Here is a 15,042-nt window from a genome sequence, read left to right on the forward strand (position 1 = left end):
ATAGGTTAGTGCACTGAGATATTTGCATATTTGTGTTTTTGCAGTGCAGTTGTAGTTTAAAAGTAAAATGTTGCTTAACAATAATGGATGAAATGCATGGAGAGTCATTTCAGCCAGAATTAATGCATAAATAAATTAATAAATAAATGAATAAATATATACAAATAAATTATATAAATCAAGCAATGTATAAATAAATACATAGGCCTGTCACAGTAACACATTTTGCTGAGTGATTGTCTCAAAAATTATTGCGATAAACAATAATATTGTTTGAAGACCTTTTTACACTGATTTAATGGAAATGACGTAATAATGCAGGCGATTTCCTGCCAAAGAGATAGACTTTATTTTCAAAAGAACATTTAACACTGGAGCTGATAAACAAAACAACCAAAAACAAAAATAAAATGGATTCTCAGTCTCCATTAACAAAAAATGTACTTGAATAAAAACTAAACAACATAAAACCAAAGTGGAAATAAATACTGAATTCAACCAAAAGAGTGCAGATTATGAAGTCTGTATATTATGTTGCCCTTCAGTAATAATTAGATTTAAATAGAGAAGATGGGCACATCGACTACCTGATGCAATAGTTCACACTACACGGTTTTTTGCCCTGATTTTGACACGGCGCAACCCGAAGTCCAGCGGACATTGGAGATGATATGTAGAAACAAGATTAATGTTTATCCAACATTTTGTGCAAAGAATATAGAAATGACAAATGGAGGAGTTGGAGTGAAATTGCTACTGCAGTTGATAAACCCGATAACTTTTCAGCTGTTCTTTGTTAACTGGCATAAATAGGTTATAATGATTTTCATTCAGTCAGGACTTTATGCTGACACTAGCCACATGCATTGCAGGTAGATTGTAGTAAAGCATTGATTAATGCCTGGTTTTAAAATTAGTTCACTGAACTTGTAGCCATTATTTTGTGCCCATTGTTGGACACCACACGGCAGGAACGAACCCGATCGAACCGTTATACCTAGGATTTCTGTCAGCTAATGTGTGGTCTCAGGTTTTGAAAATCGGCCGACAATCGGCCCACAGCTCTAAGATCGTGTCGTGTGCGCTGAGCATTACAAATGAGGAAGGGAGAGGTCAGTGGAGAGCACCGGAGTTGAGCCTTTTTTCATTCAGTGTCATCAACAGAAAGAAACGATAAAGCCGATAATTAAAATGAGGTCGATAGTTTTAATTTATCGTGCGATTAATTGATTTATTGTTTATCACGACAGGCCTATAAATACATAAATAAAATACTGAATAACTAAATATATAAATAAATGAAATAATGAATAAGTCAATGTATAAATAAATGAATTAATAGATGAATAAATATATAAATGAATGAATGAATTCCATCGTATCCAAGATATTTAACAGGCGCTACAAAAAATAGCCGAATTTTGGGGGCCATAATGTTTCCTTTATCTAATCTGAAGATGTTACAATTTGACAATACCAATAAATTTTTAGCGCTATATTTTACAAAGATAAAATGCCCAGCTATTGCTTTGTGTCATGATTTCATCGGGGGGTTTTTTGTCCAGAATGTTTGGTTATGCACATTGAGTAAAATCAAACATGTTGCCTAAAGTTGACTTCACTTCAAGAAACATAGGTTACTTATTTTGTTTATGTGAAAAGCAGTAAATTACACTCTATATTCTGTAAGCTTATTTTGTAGTTTTATGCAGAATCTGCTGCCAGAAACTCAGTCCTGACGGCAAGAAGTGAATCAATCATATTACGCAATATTAAAGAGCACATTGAAAGGATTGCGCCTTTGGTTAAAAGAACGAGGACGGCGTGAAAAAAAAGGGGAAAAAATAATCTTAATCCATATGTCTTTTAGTGCCTGCTAATCAATGGTTAAGCGCAATTGATCACTTACCACCAATGGTATTTCCACCTCCAACAGTGGCGTTCTAAAAAGAAATTGAACCACGTTTCTGCCACGCACCCACAGAGGCATAAGCCTTCTTACTCCAACTTCCTATCTAATCAATGTGAGAGACAATGACTCAACAGGTGCGACAGACAGGACCCCAGCAGCAGCTCTCTTCCCTGCCGCTGGACCCAATTAGCCCCCGCGGTTCAGGAACAAAGAGGCGACATTTCATTTCAGCAGAGTGCCAGTTTAAGGCCTCTTCTTTCCAACCTCGGCCCATTTTCTTTCTGTCTTTTACTGCTGACATCTTTAAAGGATCATCCCTGGCTGCATCATTTTCTATTAGATTGGGTCGATGCCTTGTGTTCAAAGTGGCAGGGGTGTTAAAAACATGGGGCGTTGATGAATTCATTGCATGTGACTGCACTTGCTTTCTTTATGCGCAGCTTTTGGCAAATGAAACCCCCTGGAGGTCTGACAAAAGGCAAAAACATTTTCAAAGATTCAACCTTCACTCCACTCTAGATTTCCCTCAAAGAATAACAAAACTAACTTTTTAACTTGTAGAATATTAAATTATCATTCTCATTTCTGCACAAACTTGATCATGAAAGGAGCCATTTGTGCCATTTGTAGATAAGAGATATTTTGCCAGTGAGAAAATATTAATGCTGGTTTTTAATTTTTTTTATTGCTAAACACAAACTCCAATGTATTTTTCTGAATTTTATATGCTAGACCACCACATGGGCTAGTAGTGGGAATTTATCATATCATTTATCATTTATCGTGATAAATTTTTTAGTATGATAATTCCAGTTTATTGTTGTCACAATAAATTCCAGTTAATGACATTTAATTGGATGGAGAATGTCAACAGCAGTGTTAAAATCTTGCCAGTGATTCTCAGTTGGATTTGTGTCTTGAATGACCATAAAATATCACAAATTGAATTTCTGAAAATAAATATAAAACTCAAATTTTTCTATAAAAATATGAGGCAGTTTTTCACTGGTATTAAAATTTCTGTATTTTGCCAAACTGCTATACAAACACTTATTTTGCATCACACCAGTCATGTGATCAACAACCAGAAGTTACTACTGACGGAAATACAAAAAAGACGACAGGAAGTAGTAGGAAAATATGGCGCTTCATGTTTTTAATGACTTATCGCCTGAAAAGACCATGTTTTCTTTTCAGTGAACAAATTTATTCATGTGTGATTTTTTTTGTGTTTCTTATTTAGTGGAAGCATCAGTATTCTGAAAATGTGTTTTTTCAGCTTCAGCGGAATATCAAGAATGTTTTGCATACGTAAGCTGTTCTGTGCACAAGTAAGCTGAAGCTTAGTGCACCAACCCCACCAGGGGGACACCAGGAGCAACTTTTCATTTTATTTTATAGCGATAGATTGAACATTTTGCACATTTTACACATCTGTTCCAAATTTTAAGAACAAAAAATATTAACCTCGAGAACATTTTTACTGTAATTTCAGTGTTTATCTGCAGATGTTACTTTGAAATAGTTAAATAATAATACGCCACACCTAAAGGCCACTATGCAGTTCAAAATGCAAATAAATTTGAGTGTCTTTGCTTGTTTGCGACTCCTGTAACGTTAAATCAATTGCCATAATAACAACATGATGTAAGCTTATTCTTAATGACACTGGTGTTAGGCACGTTACCTGTATATCTAACTTTATTTCCTGTGTCCCATTGAGGGAACTTTTCAGTTGGACATCTAATGCAGCTATTTATTTATTTTTTGCCAATTTTCCATGAAGACCAAATTTAAGAAGCAAATGAAAATTGTTCCAGGCAATAGATTCTCCTGAGTTTCCACTACTTGTTTGATTATTGCTCTCATTACTAATTAATTCACTTAACTCTTATGTTTACAAGGAACACAAAGGTCTTTTATTGCTGTTACTCCATGTATTTCATGTGTCATCGGTACTTCAGTACCCTTAAATTTATGATATGCTGTGTTGGTGCTGAATAAAACTGAATATTTTACAGAATGAATGCTTTCTTAATGCTCTCAAGCATAAGATCCACCTGAATAGATCATGTTTTCGTTTCAGTTTCAAGTACAAATCTGCTATAGAAAGCTTAAAATAATTAATTTGTGCAACTATTAGTCACTTCTTATAGTAGCCTATATTGAATTTTAAAGAAAAATAAATAAAAGCAAGACATTCCGGACATATCTTGAGTCCTTTCCAATAAGATAATTTTATTTTCCAGTAAAACAGTTCTGTGATTTGGGTCATTAAATGACTGCATTCAGTGAATTATGACGTAAACTTGTTAGTATATAGCTTACTTCACTGATGCTTTCCCATGTATTAAGATGAATTTCTCTCTTTTAAACTGGGATCATAAACTTTGGTCAAAAACATGATATCTCACTTCGAGCGTCAAACCGTCCAGATTCCAATGCGCATGCGTCATCTACAGTTCATTATCTTTGGTTGGTGATTGCAGCAGCCCCAAATCCAGTAATTTTCGTCTTTCTGTTTTATTTACGGTTACGAAAATAAATTTTTTAACCCGTGCAGTCCGATGTAAGAGCTTTTGAGGATTTTTATTTTTCCCACTGCTCTTCCCGGGGCAGGAAGACGGCGCTGCTTGTAAACATGAAGCAACCAGGAAGTGTCTGATCATCTCTCGTTTCTGTTATGAAACTCCTCTGCTCCACCCTGGGGAAAGCGACTTGGATTTTAACCGTCACTGTTGCCATCGTTGCAGCGGTGCTTTATTATTTCGACGACACTTCTCCAAGCAAATATAGCAGGTAAATAAAAGACGCGATTTCTTTTATATTCGTTTTGCTTTTATGAACACAAGAACCGACATATTTGCCTCTTGGTTCACCTGTTTAGATGAGTTAAAGACACCTGGCATACAGATCGGGGTAAATAAAACAGTCCAGGATCTTTGTACTCGTTATCTTGGTCATGTTTCCTTAGCAAAAGGCAGAGCTGGCCGAAGATACATGCGTACTAGTACTGCCTCCAGACCAGCAGGGGGCCCTGATAAGCTTCTAATACCAATAGAGCGATCAAAACTTTTGCCGTGGTAGTAAATAAAACAAATGCTTTTATTTAACAGAGCATTAAAATACATTTAGATTTTAATGTATGATACCAAGATTCTGTGTTAAAATGTGGTTATTTGGTGCATTTCTTAAACCTACTTTTGAATTTGCTTAAAGGTTTATGAGAAATAAATATAAAATTGTACAGATTTGTCATTTAGAATAACACAGAAATTAAAAGTATTAGCTCTGCTGATATAGACAAAAATATTTATTCACAACTAGTTTTATAGTAGTTGTGTTAACAATGATCTTTTACTGTCACTACTTCACCATTTGTCAATCATTTCTGCTCCTTGTGTTAGTACTGACATATTTCAGGCACATTTAAACCGTTATTAGTCTATTTATAAAAGCAGACAGTTAAATTGGACCCTGTATCAATGCCATAGTTAAACCACATACTTCAGAATAATTTACTATTTGTTTACTACTAATTAGTTATCAAAAATTGGAATGATAATCATATTCTGCTTTGTGTCCTGTATCATCCTGGTCCAGGAGTAAATATAAAATAAATATAGAAAGAAATCTATTAGAAAGTAGCCATATTCTTTTGGATTTCCTTTTAAAAACTGTTTAAAAATGTTGGTCACAATAAATCCATAATTTAATTTACAGTACAAACATGATAAATGTCAATAGATAATACATCTGATTGAATATTCAACATATAGAACATTCACAGCTATTATCGACAACCGCACAGCATTCTGGGAGATGTAGGCAGAGATAAGCTTTAGCTGCTCAACCTCTCACTGCTAGCTAAGCAAAGTGGCTGGGATCCTCTCTCTCTCTCTCTCTCTCTCTCACTCACTCACTCACTCACTCACTCACTCACTCATTACTTAGCAACACCCTGGTTACCTAGCAACAACTTAAGTAACTTGTAAAGCAGTAGCTTACGGTTTTGCCACCTCCTAACTGTTTAAAAAAAAACAAAAAAACAAGTGTGGAGTTAAAATACGGATAAAACAGGAAACGTTATGCTACCAATTTGGCGTTATTTCAGATATTTAAAACAAAAAATATCAATATTGACTGATAAGAAACACATTATTTTTTATCAAAATTGTCCAGCACTATTTGAAACACGTTAAAATTATTTTGCGTTTGGCACTTCATCGCCTGTTCTAGATAAGTGATAACCCTTCTGCCTCATGTCCATCTGACTCCCAGCATGGCTGAGGACACGAAGACGCTGGAAGAGAAGTTCAGGGGTCAGAACAAGAGCTGTTTTATCCTGGGAGCTTCTGGGGAAACCGGGAAAGTGTTGCTTCAAGAGCTGCTAGAGAGAAACATTTTCTCCAAAATAACCCTCATTGGACGAAGACAGCTGAGCTTTGAAGATAAAGCGTATGAAAACCTGGTTGGTGTCCGGATGCAGCTTTTACACTATAACATAACCCTTTATGTTCTGCTTGAGACTTTTTTTATTTATGCCTTTTTATTATTTATGCCTGCAGATACAGGAAGTGGTTGATTTTGAAAAACTCGATGACTATGCTGCTGCTTTCAAGGGCCATGATGTGGGCTACTGCTGCCTGGGAACAACCAGAGCAAAAGCGGGGGCTGTAAGTAAATGTTGTATAAAGTGGGCGATAAGCTGTAATTTAATTCAAATTTCAACATTGTTGAAACAGTAGCAATGACCAGAGTACCCAAAAATTTTACTCAAGTAAGAGTAGCATCACTTCAACTTGCTTTTACTCAAGAATAAGTAAAAAGTAGCAAGAAATTACTTAAGAGTAAACAAAGTATTTGACAAAACGTCTACTCAAGTAGTGAGTAGCTGATCAAATTATCAATCATTGAATATTTTAAAATTACATCATCAGATTGACCAAAACATAAAGTTAAGTGTAAATTTTGGTATTTTAGGGACAAAAATGGCAATAATTCATAATGGTAACAAATGTAAGTATAATAACGTAAATAAATGTAAATATAATAATATATGTGTAATTGAGTAAGTATAGCTAGTTGCTACCCAACACTGGCAATGACTAAGCATCAACATTTATTTTAGGGTTGGTTGACATTGCCTCTCAAGCGTGGCTGAGTTAGCTAGCCTATGTGAAAATATTGAGCTAGACATCAAAAGTTCAACCCTATTGTATGAAAAATTATTATTTTTTGTTGTTAGTCAGATGTTAAAGATGATTAGTTTGAACATTGTACCTACGATTAGTATAAATTTAGGTATGATGCTAATTTGTGACACCAGGCAAATGGTGTCAGTAATTTCCAAATGATTAAAGTATAAAAGGCAAATTGAATCCTTATCTCCTGTTATTATTTCTGGTTTTTAGGACGGATTCGTCAGAGTTGATCATGACTACGTTCTGAAATCTGCAGAGCTCGCCAAGGCTGGAGGCTGCTCACAGTTTCACCTGGAGTCCTCCAGAGGAGCCGATAAAAAAAGTAGCTTCCTCTACCTCAAAGTCAAGGTCAGTCATTAGCTTTTTTTGTACTACTTCACTGCAAAAACACAAAATCTAAAGAGTATTTTGGTCTAGTTTCTAGTGCCAATATCTTAGTACACCTGAAATAAAAGCAAATAAGTAACTTTTCAGCAAGATATAGGAGTTTGTTTTAAGTCAATAATTTTGTAATGTTGATGAAAAATGTGTAGTTACACTGCAAAAACACAAAATCTTATTATCTTATTTTGTCTAGTTTGTAGTGCAAATATTTTAGTACACTTTAAATACGACAAAACTGACTAAATAACTTTTCTGAAAAAACATAATGGATTGCTTAAAGTCAATAATTCCTTAATATTGATTAAAATATATTAGTTCTATTGGCAGATTATTTCACTTGTAACATGGGGAAATTGTCTTAGTATAAGTAAAATAATCTTCCTGTGGTACAAGAATGTTTTCATCAAATTAAGGAATTACTTACTTAAAATAAGCTAACTTATTTTGCTGAAAAGTTACTTGTAAGTTAGTTTTGTCTTATTTAAAGTGTACCCGTGTTAAAAGTGTTAAAAAATAATCTACACTGCAAAAACACAAAATGTTACCAAGTATTTTTGGTCTAGTTTCTATGGAAAAGATATTTGCTAAGATATTTGAACTAGTATTATAAACTAATGTTATGTAAGACATTCACTTATAAATGTCTTGTTTTAAGTGAAATTATCTGACAAAGGAACTAGTACTTTTCATCAATATTAAGGAATTATTGACTTAAACTCCTGTAGAAACTAGATCAAAAATTTATTTTTTCTCACTGGTAACATATTGAAATCTCTTTTTCTGAACATGTTTTTTTCAGGTCAAACAGTCAATAAGAGATCTGATGGTATGGATGTTTTTTTTTCCAGGGCCAAGTTGAAGCTGAAATTGAGGCTTTGGGTTTTGACAGATTAGCCATTTACAGACCAGGGTAAGTGATCCCATTTTTTAAGAGAATAGACGCAACACTAGGCCACCCTTTGGACATCCCTGATTTAACTGTATTTAAATTAAAGGCTGTATTATGTGAAAAATTGCAATAAAATGGCCACTGATTTAACATTTGTCCTACAGTTATGACTACGCTGAGAATTAAACTGACTAAACCAAAAGCGTCTCTGGACTGTACCATTTTATTCCAATAGGGTTCTGTTAGTCGACAGACAGGAGAGTCGACCTGGAGAGTGGCTCGCCAGGAAGTTCTTCAGCGCCTTCTCTGCCGTTTGCTCCAACTCCATGTCCATCTCAATCCAAGCAGTGGCGAAAGCGATGGTGTCCAACACTCTGCTGCAGCCGGAGCAGAAGGCAGAGATCCTGGAGAACAAGGACATTGCCAGTCTTGGAAAAGTGAATGGGAAATAAATGGGCATGGAAGGTACAAAATGTTGAAAAACTGCTATTTTATTTGTTCAATATAATATTTTCTTTTACTCATGCACCTTAAAATTAGCAAAATTAATTTAGCTAATTTTCTAATTAGCAAAATTAGAAATATTGCTAATTTCTTTCCCTAGAAAAATTAGCAATATTTCTGGAAGTCAGACATGTTAACAGACAGGGTACTTTTTAAAACAGTACATCACACAAATTTGTACGAACATTTATAGGAATAAAAATATAAATTATTCACACCCTTGGCAGATTTGGAAAGGTTTTAATTCAACCAATTAGTTGATTTTTGATAGTAAATGACAGACATCCACAACTAGATTAGATGAATCATTAAAAAGGGAAAAATCTATTTTCAAATTTACAAATTTTATATTAAATTATTGCTCTATTGGCATTACAGTAATCAAATCCTTCTTAGAATTACTGAGCAGCGTTTTACATTTTTCCACTGATTGATTATTTAATTATTCTGATTTAAGTCTGAAATTACCTTGAATCTAATTCTGTCAGGAAAAATGAATAATTTTTGGGTCAAACTGGATCTACTATCACTTGTTCAATTTTCTTGCAAAGCTTTTCTTCACAGCTTTTAGTTTGGATTATCTTAATTGATCAATGAATATTGGTAAATGTTAACCGTGAAACGAGTACATTACACCAAGCACTTAATTTAAAACTAACTTGCTAAAACTATTTTTTGTATTTTCAGGTCATTGTGGCTGCTGTACATATATGACCACATTCTGCAAGAGCCTCACCAAGATATTTTTGAAGTACTTGAAAACAGATATTCTTATATTTATTCCTAATTCCAATCAAAGAATGACTTGTGCATAAAGTAAAGTTTATCCTTTTGTGTTGTATTGTGATGTTTAAATCAGGGGAATATGCCAAACTGTTTGGGCTTTTCATTTGTGCTCTAACCACACTAAACCACCGCCTTAAACTGATTGGGTTGACATTTTATGCACAGAATGTCCATACATGTGTTGATGATGCTACATATTTAAGTGTGTGTTAAAAAATCAATAAAATATTTTCACATTTATAAGCGTTTTTTGCCTGTGCCATATTAGATATTTGTGATTATTGCAATATTTTCTTTTACTCATGCACCTCATGTAAGAAAAAGATCTTGAAATCAATTTTCAGGTGATAAATGACAACTTAGTTTCACATTCTCTGCACCAAAGGATAAATATTCATAATATAATGCAAACTAGTTTTTATGAAAATATTAAAAAGATGTTCCTGTCTTTATACTGGACGATCTAATTATTCTACTTCTTTGACTGATGTATTTTTAAAGTAATTTACATATTTGTCGATGATGCAACGTCGCCCTCTTGTGACTGAAAATGGCTGCATATTTTGCAGCTCTAAATTCATTTGCTGTATCAGCAAATCAGGACCCGTACTCCGTAAGTTGGCCCATTAAAACGGCAAAGAGTACACGAGTAAAGCAAATTAGTTGTTGCATTAGTTATTCAGTGCATAAATTACTTTCTACAGAACATTATTAGTTGAACACTGATGAGGTGACACAACACAGCTTAGAAATGTTGCTGATTTTATCTTTGCTTGTGTTTCAATTAAGCCACACAATCTTATGCAAGAATACAGATAGCAAATTACATATAAAAGCTTTTTAACTAAGATTAGTAAGATAATTTACCTTTTTCTCCAGTGGCTACTGATCGTGTAGCAATTAGCCACGATGAGTTTCAGCTGTGTTGATTTGACTCTCCCAGCAACTGGACAAGACATTGGGCTACAATGTTACTCTAGTCTGCATATTGGCGTGTAATTTGTAACGTGGAACATGTTTCTCCAACTTGACATTATAATAACCCCTTCAGGTGTTCCTTGTATACAGCTTTGTAAAAGCAAAGCAAAACAGGCTTAATTAAGTTGCAGGGTTCGGTAAAGCCATTAATTATGTTTGACTGCGTTAGAAAGAAGCAAGGTAAAGAGTAACTAGTAATTGTAATAACTCATAATGTTAATAAAATAACATACTGGCGGATTAAAATATATTTACTAACAATGACAGTATTAAAAAAAGATGACGCTAAAAAGAAAATCCGTATTTTTAGTGACATCTGGTGGTTGGGATGTTGAATTACAGCCCACCGGTCGGAACGTCACGATACGTCATCAGGAAGTCCTCCTATTCCAAAGGCGACATCATGGCAGCCAACACAGACCCACGTGAGTTTACTGTAAAGCAAAACAAAGCATCTCAAACGATTTTATTTTTAAATGTAAACGTTTATTGCTGGTTTATACGTATTTGAGCAACGAACACGTTGCTCAAATACGCCTGCTGCTGAGTATTTGAGCAACGAGACGTGCTCCGCTAAGTGGAGTTAAACCGTGCTAGCAGCTAACGGTGTTGCTGCAGATTGTATGACCGTTGCTGCTGTTAGCTGTGGGACTCTGTTTCTTTGAAGTTGTGATGAAGTTTCACTCTGATAGTTGTTGAAGAGATGCCTGAACTTTCTGACGGAGATGATGATGATGATGATGATGATGTGGACGGTGATGAAGAGCAATGGCAGTGGATGGAGGAGGAGAGACAGACCGTTACCTGTTTGTTCTGTGAAAAGTGAGGTGATTTTTTATTTACTAATTTTTGTTTGATGTTTTTCCCCGATTTCTGCAGTTTTCAACCGTACTGAAATTATTTTGCTACAGTTTATTGTAGAGAATATTTCTGTTCACTTTAAAGAAAATCAAGAGAAAGATAAAGCTACGACGATCTGCCAGGACCATTGTAGATGGAAAAAAAAGGTGTACATTTCCTCCAACAACCTCAGGAATGTTTAGATTAATATCAGAAATGTTTTAGAAATAAACTTGGAAATTTCTGTGTTTGCAAGGGTTACAATTTGCAAGAAGTTTCTAGACTAATCTGAGTAATTTTCTAGAAAAAACAAGGAAATTTCTGAGCTCCAAAAGTCCAAGACTTTGCTAGAAAAAACTTGAAAATTTCTCAGTTTCAAAAGTCAGAAAGTTTCCAAAAGTCAAAGTTTTTTTGTAAAGATTTCTGAGATTTACCTGAAAATGTCTGAGTTTTATCTTGTACAAACGCAAAAGAATATATTCAAATGGGTGCATTTTGTTACAATTTTTTGTACCAAATGAATTTCTCCACTGTGGGAATATAATAGCATCCCCAGCATGCTATTATATTCTATCCTATTCTATTGTAATTTCTGTACTTTTAAAAATTCCTTACTTCTAAAAATCCTCAAAAGTTCTGGGTTACCTGAACGTGTAAAACAGTGATAATGATAATGTAACCATATGCAAAGGTGGAAAACTAACACACTTTATAGATTAAGATGTGGTATATTTTACATAAGAGAAGCTGTTTTTAATTTTAAATTTTATAGTTAAAAATTAACTACAATTAATTTTTAACTATAAAAATTAAGGGCAGCCAGGGCTGGAAGGGAGCGGGAGATCGACAGGCGGATTGTGTGGGCGCTGTACCGGCCCATCGTGGTGAAGAGAGAGCTGAGCCAAAAAGCGAAGCTCTCGATTTACCGGTCGATCTACGTTCCCACCCTCATCTATAAAGATGGTCATGAGCTTTGGGTCATGACCGAAAGAACGAGATCGCAGATACAAGCGGCCGAAATGGGTTTTCTCCATAGGGTGTCTGGGCTCTCCCTTAGAGATAGGGTGAGAAGCTCAGTCATCCAGGAGAGACTCAGAGTAGAGCTGCTGCTCCTTCACATCGAGAGGAGCCAGTTGAGGTGGCTCCGGCATCTGGTCAGGATGCCTCCTGACGCCTCCCTGGTGAGGTATTCACGTCCCACCGGTAGGAGGAACCGGGGAAGACCCAGGACAAGCTGGAGGGACTATGTCTCTCAGCTGGCCTGGGAACTCCTTGGGATTCCCCTGGAGGAGCTGGAAGAAATGGCTGGGGAGAGGGAAGTCTGGGCCCCCCTTCTGAAGCTGCTACCCCCACAATCCGACCTTGGATAAAGCAGAAGAAAATGGATGGATGGATGAATGGATGGATTTTATAGCTTGTTTGAGTCTTCCTAAATAAAACAAACTTTTGTGCGTTTCACTTCAGGTATTTGGACTCTGTTTCTGCAACCCTTCAGCACTGCACTGCTGAACACCAGCTCAACCTTGTAGAAATCATAAGAAAGCACAGTAAGTAAACAAAATTAAACCATGCCCAGGACCAGACGCTTGCTTTATTCTGATGGGGTCATTCATGCTCTGTTTCTCTTTAGGTTTAGATGACTACGGTTACATAAAAATGATCAATTTCATTCGCTTAACAGTAAGTTCTGTCATTTCTGTGGCAGCATTTACATATTTATTTTAATAACAGGTTTTGAGTTGTATATTCATAAAAAACACAGAAGTATTCATTTATCTGCATGCTTAGAAATGTTCTGCATCCTGCCTGATGGAGCTGTCAGAGGGCCTCCTACCCTGGGACAGTGAAGATTTCCTAAAACCAGTCCTTCAGGATGACCCACTGCTGCAGACAGGTACTGCATCTAAACCCACCTTCTAAATCATTACCACATATTTTCTTTTTGTTGGTCTGGAAGCCATGAGTCCGCTTTGCATTGCACTGTGCTTTCCTAGTAAGATGGTGCAGATTACCTCTGGCTGAAAGCACATTTATGTGCTTTAGATTTTGAAGTAGAGCTGATGTGATTAAACTACAAACAAAACAAACGTCACCATCTGGTTTTAACTGTGTTTCTGTGTTGCGTTCATGCCTATGTGTTTTTGTCAGACCCGGAGGAGCTGTGTGGCACCGAGGACACGTGCTCGTCATCCAGAGGCGATTCCCATGATGAGCTGCCCCGCAGAGCCCTGACAGCCGAAGAACGAGTTCAACGTTCAGAAGAGGCGGTGGCCAGACTCATGGAGGATGTGCACAAACTAAAGTTAGTGATTTAGTTCTCTTTCCCTTTTCTGATCCTTTATTCAATGGGAAACCATCTTTTTTTCTTTTCTTTTTAAAGGGAACATATTTTGTGCTTCCATTTGGGTTTCTATTGCTTCTAAAAACAGTACAAACACTTAAAACGCACATTTGGTTTTTGGAAGTAAATTAATGTTTTTTAGTGTCTGGAAAATGAGCCAGATCAAAATGTCACAGATCAGCAGGCTCAGCCCGTTACCTAGCAACCTCATCAAAGCCCAGCTTGTCACCTTACAACCCAAACTGAGCTCTGTATGTTTGGTCAGCTGATCTTACTGCTGTACAATGGCTGCTGGGAAAGACAAGTGTGTTGTTGCTGACTTACCATCCAGAAACTACTTGCTGTATTCTTGGTGGTTTTGCAGGAGGCTCCACTTCTGCTTTTCAAAGATGTACAGTTGCATAAATGCCAATCTGTTTGCAGCCATTTTAACATGCGAGTGTAAACATTGAGTGGCCAGCCGGATTTAAAGTGACACAATGCAAAAACAAAAGCTTACAAAGTAAACAAACATATTAGTTTACTTGAAATAAGACAAAACTAACTTAGAAGTAACTTTTCAGTAAGATATAGAAGCATGTTTTAAGTCAATAATTTCTTAATATTGATGAAAAAAGTCTCACTGGAGATTATTTCATTTATGGGAAAATGCCTTGTTACAAGTGAAATAATCTGAGAGTGGAAGTAGTACTTTTTCATCAATATTGAGAAATTATTGACTTAAAACAAACTCCTATGTGTTGCTGAAAAGTTAATTATAAGTTAGTTTGTACTAAGATATTTGCACTAGAAACTGGACTAAAAATACTTTACAAGACTGTGTTTTTGCAGTGCAACTCATTCTGAAAGGAACTCAAAACAAACTAAAATTTCATCATCTAAGAATGATTTTGTGCAAAAAATCTTTTGCATAGAGATACAGACCTAAGGAATTGTAATAGATCACCTTTAAACTTTTCAGAATGCATTCTGTAAGTGTAGCGTCATCTTCCTGCATTTCCCTTTTTAGGCCACCAGGGGGACACAGTGGTCTCTGCACAAACTTTAATCTGAGTTCCCTGTGGAAGAAGTTTGAAGGGAAGAGGAAAGATTTAAAAAAAAAAAAGGGGAAAATTCCACTGCAGCAGGGAAGCTGAAGGGAGGAAGAGGAAAGGGAAAATTACAGAGGGAGTGGAAGAGAGTTAGAAAGATGAATGCCTCCCAT

General features: G+C 35.7%; 2 protein-coding genes across 3 annotated transcripts in view; both read left to right on the forward strand.

Annotated features, from left to right (window-relative positions):
* Positions 1 to 4,354: 4,354 nt before the first annotated feature.
* Positions 4,355 to 9,919, forward strand: htatip2 (HIV-1 Tat interactive protein 2). The gene is made up of 7 exons (XM_032561076.1): positions 4,355 to 4,711; positions 6,194 to 6,383; positions 6,481 to 6,588; positions 7,327 to 7,464; positions 8,349 to 8,410; positions 8,625 to 8,854; positions 9,581 to 9,919. The coding sequence occupies exons 1-6, from the start codon at positions 4,596 to 4,598 to the stop codon at positions 8,839 to 8,841; spliced, it is 831 nt and encodes a 276-aa protein (XP_032416967.1). The 5' UTR covers positions 4,355 to 4,595; the 3' UTR covers positions 8,842 to 8,854; positions 9,581 to 9,919.
* A 1,058-nt stretch (positions 9,920 to 10,977) lies between these two features.
* prmt3 (protein arginine methyltransferase 3) overlaps positions 10,978 to 15,042 on the forward strand; it is a 52,456-nt gene continuing 48,391 nt past the window's right edge. The window contains exons 1-6 of one of the 2 annotated variants that reach the window (XM_032561074.1): positions 10,978 to 11,082; positions 11,350 to 11,479; positions 12,962 to 13,044; positions 13,128 to 13,177; positions 13,286 to 13,391; positions 13,646 to 13,799. In XM_032561074.1, coding sequence (XP_032416965.1) covers positions 10,986 to 11,082; positions 11,350 to 11,479; positions 12,962 to 13,044; positions 13,128 to 13,177; positions 13,286 to 13,391; positions 13,646 to 13,799 — 620 coding nt within the window. In that variant the 5' untranslated portion in view covers positions 10,978 to 10,985. Of the gene's footprint in view, positions 11,083 to 11,349; positions 11,485 to 12,961; positions 13,045 to 13,127; positions 13,178 to 13,285; positions 13,392 to 13,645; positions 13,800 to 15,042 lie in introns of those variants that run through there. The other variant, XM_032561075.1, reaches the window with a different exon arrangement.

This window comes from Xiphophorus hellerii, chromosome 4 (genome assembly GCF_003331165.1).
Source record: "Xiphophorus hellerii strain 12219 chromosome 4, Xiphophorus_hellerii-4.1, whole genome shotgun sequence".
NCBI classification, from domain to species: domain Eukaryota; kingdom Metazoa; phylum Chordata; class Actinopteri; order Cyprinodontiformes; family Poeciliidae; genus Xiphophorus; species Xiphophorus hellerii.

Excerpts from the sequence above, each read along its gene's own strand:
- htatip2 (XM_032561076.1), top strand. The coding sequence starts at position 4,596 with ATGAAACTCCTCTGCTCCACCCTGGGGAAAGCGACTTGGATTTTAACC. Across the intron at positions 4,712-6,193 it reads TCTCCAAGCAAATATAGCAG|CATGGCTGAGGACACGAAGA; the intron begins GTAAATAAAAGA and ends TCTGACTCCCAG. Across the intron at positions 6,384-6,480 it reads ATAAAGCGTATGAAAACCTG|ATACAGGAAGTGGTTGATTT; the intron begins GTTGGTGTCCGG and ends TTATGCCTGCAG.